Raw genomic sequence first — 17,450 nt, 5'->3', positions numbered from 1 at the left:
GCCTCGAGGCGCGTGGCGCGATGTCCGAGAAGCCCCCACCACGGATGCGAAGCGCGTAGGAGGGGATCCGACCGTTGATTAAGTACCTGAGAAGTGATGTCAGGCAGTCACAACTGCTGCGTATTACTGGTAATATAGAGTGTTTCTTTTTTTTTTTTTGCATAATAAAATTATCTTTAAGGGAAAAATGAAACATGTAAACTCTCATCTCTAATAATCATTCTTTTTCTTTTAATTTTACACCTTTCGTATACCACTTCCACTACATGTTTTACTCACCAATTAGCTCCACATATAATATTATTTATGCTAAGATCCACATGGCAAGTCGATGTTCATGTCTGTTCCCAATCATCATCGAGTGACGTTAGTTAGTGTCGAATAAGTCGATGTTCATGTCTATTATTGATTCCTCAAAACTACTTGGCAAATCACTTTATAGGTTTGAGCTCACTTCATCGTATAAATCAAGATTCATATCACATCAACTTATAAACATCTTGTAACATCCTGATTAATCCCACATTAAAAATAAACAAGACTAAAATTGAATTTATAAGGATCGCAATTGCAGAGCCAATGCTGCCCAACCCAGCAATCCCAACTCGCTTCCCACCCAACTGCAATATCACGTTAAAAACATGTGCACCGTACGACTAAACTACTTGTATAAAAAGGACTAGCCAGAATTCTGTGCTCATTACGGTTCAAGGTACGAATGAAGATAAATCAACAAAATTGGATGGTTATTAGTCACAACCACTAATACTTGCCTACACAGAACTCAATGAAATATCATAATATTAGTTGGTAGACTAAAACCAGTGTTATGCACAGGAGGGGCCAAAAAAAAGGAGGCACCAGAGATTATGACCTTGAGCAACATTTGATTTTTGCTCATCTCTTTAAATCTAAAAATATTAATAATATGGTTTTATTGTTGTTATTGTTGTTGTTGTGCAAATCTCCATAACTACCACTGATGATAGTCCTCTTTATTCTCTACTATCAAGCATAGACACTTGCAATAAATTAAATTCCAACAAAAAAAAAAATATGAGCGTCATAAAAAGGAGATTAAAGGCAAAACAATGACGCAAGAAAAATAATTTGTTACCTCAATTTTGCTATGATAAAAGGTTCACTTGAAATCATCATAGATGTTGTTCTACCGTGAATGGCTAGCGTGACTCTGCCCATAGATGCTTCCTCTTCCCTTCTCCTAGAAACGCCACTTGAGTCACCCTTCACCCATCCTAGAGATCCTCCGATAGGTTCCCAATCCTCCCCCAACTTAGCGAAAGGGCCCTTGTTACGATCAATACGGCACTACCGAGTTGATACAAACATAATGAAGAAATCGTATCGAGAAGACGTCGACTTGAAGTAAATGTGCAATGCAGAGTGCAGCTAAGTAATGAAAGTTACCAGTAAGGAAAGAACACATCGGATTTATAGTGGTTCGATCGTTATGACTTATATCCACTTCTGATTCCTCCTCCGTCAAGATCACCGGCATCCACTAATGGTCTTCCTTTAATGAGGCGAAGACCAACCATTCTCTTATAACACTTTCTCCTTTTCACAGGTTTAGGAGACAACCCTTACAAGCCTCACAACTCACTTGAATGATCACAAGACTTAGAAAGGGAGGAGGAGGACACTTAGCACTTTTACAACACTTTCACATCCCAACACTTCAAGATTTTTGTTCACACTTTGTTATATTTTCATGCAGAAAAGAGTGGGGTATTTATAGGCCCCAATGACTACAAAATTGGAGCTAAAAAGTGTCTCATCATGAATTTCTGAGGTACTGACGGTATCATCGTCATTACTAGGCGGTACTACCGCTTGACACCCTGACATTGGGCGATACTATCACTTGACAAAGCCTCGAAGATTGGGCTCTGGTGGTACCATCGCTTGACAATATTAACTACCGATAGTACCACCGCCCAGACCACCTGGGAGGCTGAGCCTCAAGCGGTTCCACCGCCTAACTAAGCTCCAGGTAACTATTTGAGCCATTAGTCCGGCCCAATCTAGTCCTGACTGGCCTAATTGGCCCCTAAATGAGTTAGTGGGATTACCTCCCAATCCTAACTCAATCTAATTTTTAACTACGACAATTAAGGCATTAACTAAGAAATCTTTGTCCGATATGTCAATTGTTCTTCCGGCGAAATCTCGACGAACTTCCGATGAACTCTCAGCAAGCTTTTGGCGAACTCCTAATGTATTCTTAGCGAACTCTCGACAAACTCTCAACGAGCTCCCAATGAACTCTCGGCGAGCTCCCGATGAACTCTCGGCGAGCTCCCGATGAACTCTCAACGAGCTTCTGGCACATCGTCCGAATCTTCAACGTATCATCCGATCTTTGACTCCGGCCCAACATTTGCTTTATACCTTATTCATTATCGTAGTTAATCCCTGCAACACTCTTCTCAACATATGGATTAGATCAATAATTTATTAATTGATTTCATTATCAGATTCAACAATCTCCCCCTTTTTTTATGATGATAACCAATTGATGACGAAGTTAACCTTAACTCCCCCTATCTATATATCATATTGAGATAAGGCAAACTTGAATTCAAAAGGAATCACAACCTTTGAATTCAAGTTAAACACTTTCGATCATAGTTATCAAATGCAATATATCATATCAAAATTTCATATGTTTGTGCATCATTATAGATTCAAATTAAAACATACACAATTTCAAAACATTACATTTCATCCTCACTTTATAAATGATACCAAAAATAAATCAACATCACTTTGGGCATAACACACATGATACTAAAGCATTCATGATACCAAAATTAACATCATTTTGGACATAACATACATGATGCTAAGACAATAAAATTTTAAGCATTTATCACTTCATGCCTGATACCAAAATTAAATCAATATTTTGGTCATGATACCATTCATTTATCATTTCTCCCCCTTTGTTATTAATAAAAAGGAGAATCATTCAACAATTTATGCAAGTATTTCAAGTAAGTTTTACACTAACTTATGCAAGCAAATTTGTGAAATGAGAAGTTAACCAAAAACTTTGCAAGATAACTCCTTTTGCTTTTTGAAATTGGCAAGCTAGCATTATTGCTTTAGATGTGTAAATTTCTTTCTTTCTTTTGTCAGAAAAAAAAAAAAAAAAAAAGAGGAAGTAGAAGAAGGGAGGAATTCATTCATTATAAGAAGAACCAAATTCATGAAAATAAGTTTTATTGAATCAAGCTTCTACTATAGCAAAGAGAAAGGATTCATTAAAAAGTTTAAAATGTGCATACCAAATCCCTTTTCCTGTAAATATAGAAGAAAGAAGGATTCATAGGAATTGATTATCGTATAAAAGATCAAGTCATTAATCTAAAGATCCATGAATCAAGGCTCTTCCTTTGCAAATAGAAGGAGGAAGGACTCATGACCATCACATGAAAAATAAGGAATCGAATAGCAAAAGTTCATGAATCGAATCTTTTCTTTTATAAATAGCAAGAGGAAGGATTGAAACGATCTCGATTTAAAAGGAAAATTCAAGTTATGGAAAAACGAGAAATCAAAAAAATGTATAAAGGAATTCATGCATTCGGAAGATTTAATATGCCTAATTCTCTTCTAATAAAATCAAATTATTCCTCATTTAAAGGTTTTATAAAAAAATCAGCTAATTAATATTTTATATTAATAAATTCTAAAGATATATCATGATTATTAACATAATCTCTTATCAAATGATACCTAATATCAATATTTTTAGTTCTAGAGTATTGAATGAGATTTTTTGTTAAACATATTGTACTAGTATTATCATATTTTATAGGTGTTAGGATCAAGAGCACTAAGAGGGGGGGGGGGGGGGGGGGGTGAATTAGTGCAGCGAAAAACTTTCGACGATTAAAACTACGTTCGTACGATAAGAGCCATTTCAGTAGAAAAGCCGATTCGTAAATCACTTTAGCTTGTGATCAAGCAAGATGTAGTTAAAGTGAATCTATAAGGGCAGTTTGCAGTTATGATGGAAATCAGAATGTAAGCGCAAACTGAAATATGATGTTCGTACGATAAAACTGATTTACGTCTAAACACCGATTCGAAAAATACTAAACTTTGAAACACGATCGTAAATTCGCAGAAGGCAGTAAGCTATTGAGGAGGTTTGCAGTAAAGATAATATGCTCAAAATAAATGCAAACCAGAGAGCACTACGATTTTAGAGTGGCTCGGTCAATCTTGACCTACATCCACTTATGGCTTCCTCCGACGACGAGGTAACCGACGTCCACTAGAGGCCTTCCTTCAATAGGCGAAGGCCAACCACCCTTTTAGAGTTTCACTCCTTTTGACGAGCTTAAGAGACAACCCTTACAGAATTTTCTCTCCTCTCTTGAAAGATCAGAACTTGGAAGAAAAGAGGGAGAAGAACTTTTAACTCATACAACACTTTTGAGCTCTAAAAATCACAAAGGAAGATCAGGATTTCGGTGGTTTTCGTTGCTCTTTCATTGCTGAAAGAGTGGGGTATTTATAGGCCCCAAACCAGTTTGAATTCCGAGCTCAAAACTGTCAATTCTTAGAATTCCGATGTCTGGTGGTTGCACCGCCTAGCAGAGCTCGGAGATTGAGCCTCTCGGTGGTGCCACCTCCTGTCAGGGGCGGTTGCACCTCCTGCTAGAGCTCGGAGACCGAGCTCAAGCGGTTGCACCTCTGTCAGAGACGGTTGCACCGCCCAGCCAGAGCTCGGAGACTGAGCCCTGGGCGGTGCCACCGCCGACCCAAGCGGTGCCACCTCTGGCCAAGAAATCTGGGTCCAAATGGGTTGATCCATTCGGCCCAATTTGGGTCTGTCAAGGGCCCAATTGCCCTAAGATTAAGTTAATGGGATCACCTCCTATTTCTAACTTAATCATCGTGCTAACTATAAATTTCTTAAGACATTTACTACAGCTTGCATCCGGTGCGTCAATCGCTTCTTCCGACGAACTTCCGGCGAACATCCGACGAACCTCTAGCGATGCTCCGACGGACTTCCGGCAAACTCCTGGACTTGCGACGATCCACTTGGCGAGTTTCGACGAGCTTCTTTTGGCAAGCTCCTGGACTTCTCGGATTTGTTCTCGCAGAACCTCCGACAGCCGTCCGGACTTCCGTCGAACTCTCGAACTCCCAACGTGATCATAGTCTTGACTCCAGCGCAACTTATGCTGCATGTCTTACTTTCATCGTAGTTAATCCTGCACACTTATCTCAACATATAGATTAGATAACAAATGACAATTGACGTCATCATCAAAATCCGAGATTCAACAATAGGTATGTTTTTCAAGTGAATTTCATAATCTTCTAAAGTGTTTTTCATCCAAATAATTTGTGCACAACATGCACCTGTTGCTATGTACTCAGCTTCGGTTGTAGATAATGCAACCGAGTTTAGTTTCTTGGAAGACCAAGAGACAAGTGCATGACCTAAGAGTTGACATGTTCCTGGTATGCTTTTTCTATATATTTGACAACCAACAAAATCAGCATCGACATAAGCAAGTAACTCAAAGTTTTTTGAATTTGGATACCATAGTCCTAGACTAGGAGTTCCTTTTAGATATCTAAAAATTCTTTTAACAACTTTTAAGTGAGATTGCTTGGGATTAGATTGAAATCTAACATATAGTCCAACACTAAATATGATATCGGGGGCTCATTGGTGTGAGGTATAATAAACTACCTATCATATTCCAATAAGTCTTTTGATCAAAACATTCTCCATTAGTGTCCATATCTAGTTTTGTAGAAGTGCTTATTGGTGTATTAATAGCTTTAGCACTATCCATATTAAATCGTTTCAATAGATCTAAAGCACATTTAGTCTGACTAATAAAAATTCTATCACTTAGTTGTCTAATTTGCAATCCTAAGAAAAAAGTTAATTCGCACATTAAGTTCATTTCAAACTGAAGAACCAAAAATGATATCATCAACATAAATTTGGACGATGAGATAATTATTTTTAAAATATTTAATAAATAATATAGTATCGACCTTATCTTTCATAAAATTATTTTGAATAAGGAAAGAACTAAGCTTCTTATACCAAGCCCTAAGGGCTTGTTTTAATCCATAGAGAGCCTTAATTTACTTAAACACATGATTCGAAAAGTTAGTATTCTCAAATTCGGGAGGTTGTTCAACATAAACTTCTTCGAAAATAAAGTCTAGCCTTAGGAATGAATATCTACATACTTCCAATCCTTAGAGGTAAGGATTCTTTGGAAGAAAATGCATCTAAGTTGCTAGTGGGAGGAGAGATTTCGTTTAAATTTAAAGTATTAAAATCAAAATCATCATCAAAATCAATTTTTTTAAATTTGGAAACCTCATTAAAAACAACATGAATAGATTCTTCTATGACTAAAGTTCTTTTATTAAACACATGAAATGCTTTAGAAGTAGAAGAATATCCAAGAAAAATACCTTTATCAGATTTTATATCAAATTTTCCTAAGGCATATTTTTCGTTTAAAATAAAATATTTACAACCAAGAACTTTAAAATACGAAACATTGAGTTTTTTGTTATTCCATAATTCATAAGGAGTTTTGAGAAATAATGGTCTTACTAGAACCCTATTTATGACATAACATACCGTGTTAATGGCTTCGGCCCAAAAATATTTGGGTAGGCTATGTTCGTTTAACATGGTTCTTGCCATTTCTTGTAAGCTCCTATTTTTTTTTTTCAACTACTCTATTTTGTTATGGATTTCTTGGAGTAGAGAAATTATGATTGTACCCATTTGATTCATAAAAGTTTTGGAAATCACGATTTTGAAACTCACTACCGTGATCACTACGTATATATGTAATCATAAAGGCTTTTTCATTTTGAACAAGTTTACAAAATTTAAAAAAATACTTAAAACAATCACTTTGTGTGCCAAGAAGTATGTCCAAGTGTATCTACTATAATTATCAGCAATATAAAGGCGTATTTGCTACCTCCTAAGCTTGGTGTATCAATTGGTCCAAATAAATCTATATTGATCAATTGCAATGGTCTAGATGTGCTTATTTGATTCTTTGACTTGAAACTACCTTTTATTTGTTTTCCTAGTTGACATGCATCACACACTTTGTCTTTGACAGACTTGATGCTAGGGATTCCTCTTACAAGTTCTCTAGATGAAATTTGGGAGATTAGTTTTATGCTAGCATGACCTAACCTCCTATACCAAAGCCAAGCATCATCGCTTAAAGTCAAAAATCACATTTAATTACAAAGATCGTCAATGTCAATAGTATACATGTTATTATGTTTTAAGGCAATCATAGATGTATTTTTGTGTGGTCTTTCAATAATGTAAGCATTATTTTTAAATCTTATGATATATCCTTTATCACACAATTGACTAATGCTCAGAAGATTATGCTTTAAACCATCTACTAATAACACATCTTCAATCAAGAGATTTGATTTGTTACCTATGGTTCCTTTGCCAATGATTTTACCTTCGTTGTCGTCTCCAAATGTGACAAACCTTTTGTTTTGGCTAATGAGCTTAGAGAAATGAGTTGGATCTCCGGTCATCTGCCTTGAACATTTACTATCAAGGTATCATCTCTTGCTCCTAACTTGTGATTGTAAATATATCTACAAGAAATGAGGTTTTCTTTTAGGTACTCATTTGATTCGAGGTGCCTCATTAACCGATCTACCTAACTTATCATTTTGCATTGAGTCATTTATGGTTCCTTTAGGAACCCAAATTAATTTGTGGACTATACATCTTAAATGGATATTTATGAGCATAATGTCTAAATTTGCAACAAAAGTTGCATTTGTTTCGGAGTGAAACATGCAAAGTTAAACCTTTTAACAAAGATGGTTGACTTTTGGTGAGTGTTACTCTCAAAGGCATTTTCATTTCTTCTATGAACATGATCACTTTTTGCAAGGATCATGTTTAAGGATTTGCTTCATATTTCAAATTTTTCTAAGGTTTAATACAATAGCAAATTTTCCTTTTAAAGCATCTCTAATTCTTCACATTTTATACAAAGAGCTAATATTTCATTATCATGCTTAATATTTAATCTATTGAATTCACTATCAAGAGAGGCATGCACCTTTTTTAATAATTAATACTTTTTACTAACTAATTTATATTCATTAAATAAATCATGAAAATCATTCAACAATTCATTAAAGGATAAATGAGATTCGATTGAGTTACTTGCCTTGTCGCTACTTACCTCGTCGTCAAGCGCCATTAAAGCGTAGTTAGCAACTTCTTTGTTGGTTGGCTCCTTATCTTCAGATGTGCCTGAATCGTCCTAAGTAGCTTTTAGTACTTTCTTCTTTTTCGGTTGCTTCTTATTCGCTTGGGGACATTCACTTTTGAAGTGCCCCGGCTTCTTGCATTCGTAGCAAATTATTTGGTTATTTTTAAGTTCATTTTTGTTTTTAATGTCACGTTTAATTTTGTTCCTTTTTATAATTTTTTTAAATTTTCTTGTTAGAAGTGCCAAGTCATCATCATTGTCATCATCACTTGTTTTCTCTCAAGTGGTCTTTTTGAGTTCTAAGTGTGAAATCCTTCCTACTCTTTGGAAGGTTGTTCTCAAGTTCTTCATATGCATTGCATGTCATTTTGTAGGTCATCAAAGACCCGACAAGTTCTTCGAGCGGAAAGTTGTTCAAGTCCTTAGCTTATTAAATTGCAGTTACTTTAGGATCCCAACTCTTTGGAAGGGATCTTAATATCTTGTTAACAAGTTCAAAATTATGAAAACTTTTACCAAATACTTTTAGACTATTGGCAACATCCGTAAACCGGGTGTACATGTCTCCAATGGTTTCGTTTGGTTTCATGCGAAACAATTCATAACTATAAACCAAAAGATTGATTTTTGACTCCTTAACCCTACTCGTGCCTTCGTGTATGATTTCAAGTGTATTTCAAATGTCACAAGTCGTTTCGTAAATAGAAACTCGATTGAATTCATTTTTATCCAAAGCACAGAATAAAGCATTCATAGTTTTGGCATTCAAAGAGAAAGTCTTCTTCTCCAAATCATTTCAATCGTTTATTGAAAGAGAAGACTTCTGAAATCCATTTTCAACGATATTCGATAACTCGAAATCCATAGAAATCAAGAAAATCCTCATTCTAGTTTTCAAATATATGTAATCTATTCCATGAAACATGGGAGGACGTGTGATAGAATGACCCTCTTGATTGCTGGCAAAAACCATATCTCTTGTGTTTTAAATCAAATTGAGAGTAACCTTGCTCTGATATCAATTGTTATGATCAATACGACTGGCACTAAGAGGGGGGGGGGGGGGTGAATTAGTGCAGTCATAAAAATGACGGTTGCGATTCCAAATCTTTCCGAGTTGATAAAAACGTAACGAAGAAATCATATCGAAAAGATGTTGACTTAAAGTAAATGTATAATGCAGAGTGCAGCTAAGTAATGAAAGTAAGCAGTAAGGAAAGAACACACCGGATTTATAGTGGTTTGGTCGTTGTGACCTACGTTCACTTCTGATTCCTCTTCCGTCGAGGTCACCGGCGTCCACTAATGGTCTTCCTTTAATGGGCAAAGACTAACCACCCTCTTACAACACTTTCTCCTTTTTCACGGGTTTAGGAGACAATCCTTACAAGCCTCACACCTCACTTGAATGATCACAAGAATTAAAAAGGGAGGACACTTAGCACTTTTACAATATTTTCACACCCCAACACTTCAAGATTTTTGTTCACACTTTGTTACACTTTAATGTAGAAAAGAGTGGGGTATTTATAGGCCTCAATAGCTTCAAAAATAAAGTAAAAAAGTGTCTCATCCCAGATTTCCAGGGTACTAGCGGTACCACTACCATTCTTGGGCGGTACTACCGCTTGACACTCTAACACTACAAACGGTACCACCGCCCAATCTGGGTGGTGGTATCGCCCAAACCACTTGGGAGGCAGAGCCTCGGGTGGTTCCACCACTTGACTAGGCTCCAGGTCATTGTTTGGGCCATCAATCAGACCCAAACTAGCCTTGAATCAGGCCCCTAACTGAGTTAGTCAGATTACCTCTCAATCCTAACTCAATTTAAGTTCTAACTATGACAATTAAGGCATTAACTAAGCAATCTTTGTCCGGTACGTCAATTATTCTTCCGGCGAAATCTTAACGAACTTATGGTGAACTCTCGGTAAGCTTTTAGCGAATTCCCGACGAAATCTTGGTGAACTTCCGACGAAATCTTGGCGAACTCCCAACAAACTCTTAGCGAGCTCCCAACACATCGTTCGAATCTTCGATGTATCTTTAGATCTTTGACTCCGGCCCAACATCTGCTTTATGCCTTATTCATTATCATAGTTAATCATACAACACTTTTCTCAACATATGGATTAGATCAATAATTTATCAATTAATTTTATCATCAAAATCCGAGATTCAATAGTCCTAACCCTACTAGTGACTTCTCAACCTCGTCTCAACAATGAGGCGAGGACCTTTGCTACACCGAAGGCATTTCACCCAACACCCAACAAGGAGGTAGGGGCCTCGGCCCCTTCCAGCATAACCCCAAGAGCATCTCTCTCCTAGGCAGGATTACGCCGTCAAGGACAAGGTTAGTCTGTCAAGGGCAGGGCACCACCTCTTGGAAACCTAACGTTGCTTTGGAGTAAAAGATTCAATGTATCCAATCCAGTTCAAAACTAACTCTAGACTTGAATGATAAAAAGGTGGATCCGACACGCAAAGCATGGAGGATGGGCCTGTATGGAAAATTCTTTGTAAAACACTCTTGCTTGATTCCATTAAACACTCCTTCCCTAAGTTGTGGCAATTGAAGAGATTGATTCATGTAATCGATTATAACCGATGGATTTTTCTACTTTAAATTTCAATCAAAGGAGAGAAATATATTATCACCACAAGGGATCCATTGTATTGGAGGGGGTAGGCTTTGAGCCTAATCCCATGGAAGAAAAGCTTCCATCTCTAAGGAGATTGTTAGATTCATCCCCATCGAGATATAGTTCCTTGGGATTCTCCTTAAATTCTTTCGATTGAATATCCTATTTTAATTTGCCACTATGATCGACAAATCCCTCAAAATAGATAAGATTATATCAAGAGGAGAAAGGGGCAAGTTCGCCATAACATGTATTTGGTCAACCTCTCTTCCCCTCTTCCACGAGGAGTATGGATTAGGGCAAAGAAAGTTTTATTTTTTTACAATGTTGAATATGAAATATGGAAGGGTGGGACATAAGGTAGAGGGTTATCTAAAAAAATTAACGTCGATGCCTAAATATGATGGTGATCTAGTGCCTAAGTTCGATAGGGTTCTGACGAGTAGTTCCAAGTCACAAGTGAGCGATGAGAAGGAGGATGACTTGTATGAACCAACGATAATGGTCCAGAAATAGAGTAAACCCAAGGTTAAGGTGCATAATTCCAATCCTTTCCAAACTAAGGTGAACCCAATTCCAAAGGATCAAGAAGAGATCAAATCATCTCCTACCCTGAAAGTTGGATCGGAGGGTGCGAACCGCACCAGATCCAACAATGGTCGAAACCCACATGTCAAAAGTGGGATGCAATCCATGTTAAATACTGCATCGGTCACAGCGATTTCTCAGCCGCCGAAAGCTGCAACATGCCTATCAACCAATCTAAACCTGCCATGGGAGTAAATGCAAGCCAAGATCACAACTGCAGCTCGAGTCAGGCTCTAACCCTGTTCTCAAGTGTTAGAATGGGTGCTACATATCCTGCCATCAACATTGGTGAAGGGCACGGTGTGAAGGAAGCTCTAACACCCCATATCCCAACCTGATCGGCTAACCACCTACCACCAACCCTACTCTTTGCAAAGGAGACATGGAAGTGAAATCTTCATCCACTGAAGGTTCTGCCTGCCATCAGCTCTATTTTAATCGCTAGTATGGTTGTCCCGACCCTTGGGACGTGGGCTGTAGGAAAGTTTTCCCCGATCTGGGGAAAATTAGTGGTACTATTCATTGCATTAGAGATGGCCTTAGGAGAATTGTCGGGTCCGGACAACACATTAGGTTATTGGATGACCCTTGGCTCTCTAATATAACCATAAACAAATGGACCACCAACTTCAATTGTGAGAAAGTTAATGAGTGTACATTTTGAAATGGATTTGCTGGAGAACAAAACTTGGAATCTACAATTGCTGAGTGACATATTTCATCCCTACTTGGTTGGTAAGATCCTCCACTTGGCCCTTGAGTCCGATGAAGACAGTCGGATTTGGAGTCCTCACACCCACGGGTTTGCGACTTCTAAGAGCATTGCATTTATAGATTCTCGAGGGATACACAAATTGACCTGAAGGTTGTCTAAAGTCTAAATGTTCTCCATAGTAAAGCATTCTTATAGAAACTCTTATAGGGACGATTGCCTACCTCTTTGTGGATCTTTAAGGTGATTCACTGTTATGTTGATCAGTGTAGTACGTGTGATGGTGGCATGGATTCTACAGAACACATTCTCGTTTATTGTAGTTTTGCTAAATCATATTGGGATATGCTCCAATCTAAGTTGGGTTTTAAATTCTCCTACATGCCTGAATGGCCTAATGGAGGTTGGCTAAGAGAAGGGGAATAGTGAGGTAGACGTGTTACTGTTAGTATTGCTTCTATCATTGCAACCTCTATTTGGTTCATTTGTTTGGAAGAATAGAAATGATTCCAAGTTCAGCAACCACCATTCCCACTTCCTTTCCATTTGGTTTGAGGTCTTGTCCTCCCTCCAATGCAATGATTACCAAGCCCAGGTAGTGTTCCAAACTACCTGAATGCTCTTAGTAATAATGAATCTTCTTCTAACTATGGCGTTAATGCAAGTAGCAACCATTGCAATCTTAATGGGATCAACACTGATGTGAATGAAAGAAGCAGCACTCATCATGCCTCGAGTCCATTTCCAGCTGAGTGTATTCCTAACCCCTTAAAGAGTTCTTTGTGATGGGTCCTACTCACACTTTGGATGTCAATGCAGGTACTGGTTATTGCTTTGTCGATGGGAATGGTAACATAATCAATCACAGAAGGAAGCAACCCACACCAAGCTTCGGCCCCACTTCAAGCTGAATGCTGGGCTATTTGGGATGCACTTACAAAAGCCTCCCAGCTGAACTTGAGAAACTTTACACTCAAATATGACTCCTTAAAGGCAGTGATGATTTGCAATATGTCTAGGCCTATACCTTGTACCTGAGATTATATCTGCGAACACATATTTGAAACCGACTGATTCAAGTTGCTTGTCAGACAAGAATAATTTAATAACATTCAAGTTGAGATTTCCATCTAGGAAGCAAGGGGAAAGCACTCCTCAAGAAAAATGGAATGTACAAGAAATCTGATGCAAAATTTTCTTCTTACTCATTTTAACTTGACCAAGTTATACAATATTTTGAACAATTTTCCTCAAGTAAAATAAACTTTTGCCCATAAACTATAGCCGAGGTTAAGTATTTTAACTAGTATTAATTTACCAAAGTGAATTATGCTATGTTAAACTCTAGATGCTCTACATTTTACTGGATTGGCATGACCTGCGGCTAAATGAGTCACTTTACATCCACGGCAACTAATAATTAGGAAAATTGATCTTGTGCCCCTTGAAAAGTACTCCAGTATCATATTTACTCTAATAAGAAATCCTTCAATTATTAAATTCATAATTCTTATTAATGTTAGTTCTATCATTCAATTGTTAAAAATGATAAATATAATTCTTATTAAGGAATAACTGACAAATTTGTGCCCCAAGACATTTCGAAGCATGTAAAATATCTAGTCTTTCTCATGGTCTTCTTTTCATTTCTTAAATTTCTACTCAAGATTTGTCATGAATCGGGTTGGATCTCTCATAGATATCACCAATCTTAGGCTTTAGGCATTATTTCCTTTTTCTAGTTTATTCATGTTAGGGGTCAAATTCCTAAAGCTAGATTGTGCACTTGATGTGCTTTCACTTTCTTCCAATGACAACAAAGCCTAAGCCTATTTGTTCTCTACTTGGGTGGCATGATCAGACAATTGTACTTACTCCTACCTAAGACACTTACGATACCAAAAAAAAAAAAAAAGAGTTATGCCATGCATCACAGGATTAACTCTCTCAAACCATAGAGACTGTTGTTGATTGCAACAAGACTCACTATCTCATTTGTGTCTTAAAACTCTCTCGAACCACAAGAATCGTTGCTGATTTAACAAAATAATTGACCAAAGGATGACTTCTCCCAATTAAACCCATCTTTCTCTCATTCAAGAATGAAAAAGTTAGAAAAAGTTCAAGCTTTTACCATACTACTATTTCCCAACTAAGAGTATGTCGACAAGTTCTCCACCAATGATGGATATGATATATTTAAAGGAACATTGTTAACCTATGCGAATTAGGTCATCTTGAGATAATAACTATGCTAATCAACACGCAAGAATCAGAACAGGACTGGTACTATCTGAAAGTTCAATCAACGATAGATTAGTGGTCTTTCTTCCCCATGTCACAATCAAACTCGAGTAACATTTTTATCAGAATTAAATCGTTGGAAATTTCTAACGAATTCCAATTGCAAATAATTTGTTGACGTCAGCAAACTAGTAATTGTACCGTTTGACAAGACGTCGGCAAGTGGATTACCTTGGAGGCGAGAGGGTAATCACCGTTGAGAGGCCAAAGGCCCCGGCGGACGTAGCGATCGGAGGCAGAAATGTGGTGCAGGATGTCAAGCAAAAGGCCGACGGCGTAGTCGGCAGCGTCATCGGTGAATGCAGAGCCCGCGTTGGTGACTGAGATCCCTAGGCGGCGGCAGGCGGCCAGGTCGATGTGGTCGACGCCAGCGCTGGAGGCGACTAGGAGCTCTAGGGCGGGGAGGCGGGCGAGGACGTCATCGTCGACCGAGGACTGACCGGAACAGAGAAGAACCCGGACGGAGACCGCGTGGGCCGCGAGGAAATCGAAGAGTGGCAGCGACGACTCCCAGGGCTTAAGGAAGCGGAACTTGTTGGAGAGGGCAGCGTCGAAGAAGGATACGAGTGGGCCGAGGAGGAGACTTTATTTTCATAAAATTAATGCATAAAATTGATTTTCGTAACATCGATATCATAAAAACAATAATAATAATAATAATAATAATAATAATAATAATAATAATAATAATTCTATTATTATATTAAGATTAGTGTTGAAATAAATTTTTACTGTTATCGAGGTAAATTATTATTCACTATGATTTTAGTTTTTACCTAAAATTCTAATTTTAGTGAAGGAATTAAGTCGAACATTAATAAGCTAATAGAGGAGGAGACATTACCTATAATCACACCAACATTAATAAGTTTTATATATTAGACCAACTTTAGATGTTTAGATTATTCGGTGAAAATTTAAATCCTCGACCTCAAGTGGCATGCACTATTATCAGATAAAAATATTTTTAGTATAAAATTTTATTGGGTAATGTTACAATTAATTTATTTTTCACATATATCTATCCCTTTGACGCCGTGTTCCATAGTGATATCATATGGAAACTACTATTAAGAAAAAGAAACCTTACCGTGGAACGTGTAGTAGTGCATTCGGGATTGATCGTCTTGATGTCTAGTCGACAAGACAACACTGTCAATGCACTAATAATTTAGTTGTACATTTGGTGGACATCAAGAATGGATGGAGATGACATTGTTGACCCTTTCTTGTTTTTACTTACATTGTTAAATGTTTTATGTTGTTTTTTCAATCAAAAAATGGTTTCTAATTTTATTGTCACACATAACTACTCCCAGCAAGTTAAAAAATTCTGCGGTTATGAACATTAACAACATCAATTATTATTATTATTTTTTTATTTTTTATTTTTTATTTATTATTATTATTATTACTACTACTACTTACTGCTGCTGCTATTGTGATGACATCGTGGACCTATTGAACGAAATTCTCTAGTTTTTACATTATTAATTTTTTTTATTTTTTAATCAAAAATAGTTTCTAATTGTGTTACGGTATCATACCTAATTACTCCTAGCAACATACAAAAAATAGAAAACATAAAATATTTTAAAATTCTTACTAGCATAAAAATCCTTTTAAAGGGGTAATAATGTAGATTAGACTTTAAATATATCGACTGTATAGGACAAATAACATATGTGTCATTTTTAATTATATATAATAGTATTTTATAATTATAATTGTGTGACTTAATTATAATTATAATTATATATAAATATAAAAAAAAATATAAGGATCTGATAAATATATTTTTATTAATTTTACTTTTAAATATTTTGATATATTTTTAAGTTTAGTTAAACTCAAATCAAATACAAACAAGTTTAATCAAAATGATAAAGTAGGTGCCAAAGAATTTGAAATTTAGCTCAACTTTTGATCAGCTAAATCAAATCCTCCCACCCATTTCATATTACCAACTAATTGGGCATTTACAAGATTACTAGTTGGGGATGAAAAAATTGTAGGTAAGCATTTTGATTAAAACATATTTTTATTAAATTAAATAACGAACATAAGACTCAATTTATGTCAACATGATATCTATCTATTACTTACACAATAGTTAATCGAAATGTCTCAATACATATACTAATATTTGGTCGGGTTGTTGTTGTTAACCCAAAAGTTTGCATGGATTTAATAAGAATGAAAACGCTTTCTTTTAATATATATATATATATATATTCTCTCTGACGAGGCCTCAAGTATTGCTTGAATAGGAAAACTTATATAATTGCCGAAATCTTCTTAATCATCATATCTAAATATCGTCGTCACCCCATTTCAATTAACAAAATCGTTTTATGACTCCCTCCCACTATTATTAACAATATATTTATATCGTCTACAAGACTTATATTTATTTTAAAAAAAACATTATTCAATCATATCGAGGATAAATAATCACAGATGGCTAAGATTAATCATCATATATCATAGGAATCTCCATCTTTGATTAATCATTCATTCAATTCTTAAGCTCTCTTCTTGATTCGATGACAAGTGGAAGCCACCACTTTACTATCTATCGAGGAGGCTTTCAAAATTCTAATCATGACAACCGAATAAAACCAATACATCCATACGATAACCAAATTAAGTCAAGTATTTTTAAGCTGCACTTGGAAAAGGTTTATAACGTGCATGGCTCTTTCTATATCATATCCAATTACTATGTATGGCCAATATTTTAAAAATAAAAAGGAGGATGGATACCAAACATTCCAAACAAATATATCTGACACAAGCTGGTATAGATAAAAAGTTAAATCACCAATTGTCAAGTACCCTACTTCTCTCACTTTTTTATTTTTCTATTGAAAAAAATTATAAAGCATTAGCTAACTAATT

General features: G+C 36.4%; 1 protein-coding gene across 1 annotated transcript; it reads right to left on the bottom strand.

Moving 5' to 3' along the window:
* Positions 1-479: 479 nt before the first annotated feature.
* LOC135642873 (glyoxylate/hydroxypyruvate reductase HPR3-like) lies at positions 480-15,765 on the bottom strand. Its single transcript, XM_065159356.1, has 3 exons — positions 15,731-15,765; positions 14,721-15,132; positions 480-620 (listed from the first exon to the last, which is right to left on the bottom strand). Exons 1-3 carry the CDS (start codon positions 15,763-15,765, stop codon positions 480-482), a joined length of 588 nt encoding a protein of 195 aa, XP_065015428.1.
* Positions 15,766-17,450: the final 1,685 nt, after the last annotated feature.

This window comes from Musa acuminata, chromosome BXJ3-7, assembly GCF_036884655.1.
Source record: "Musa acuminata AAA Group cultivar baxijiao chromosome BXJ3-7, Cavendish_Baxijiao_AAA, whole genome shotgun sequence".
Lineage (NCBI taxonomy): Eukaryota > Viridiplantae > Streptophyta > Magnoliopsida > Zingiberales > Musaceae > Musa > Musa acuminata.
This window is presented reverse-complemented; position numbering and strand designations above follow the sequence as displayed.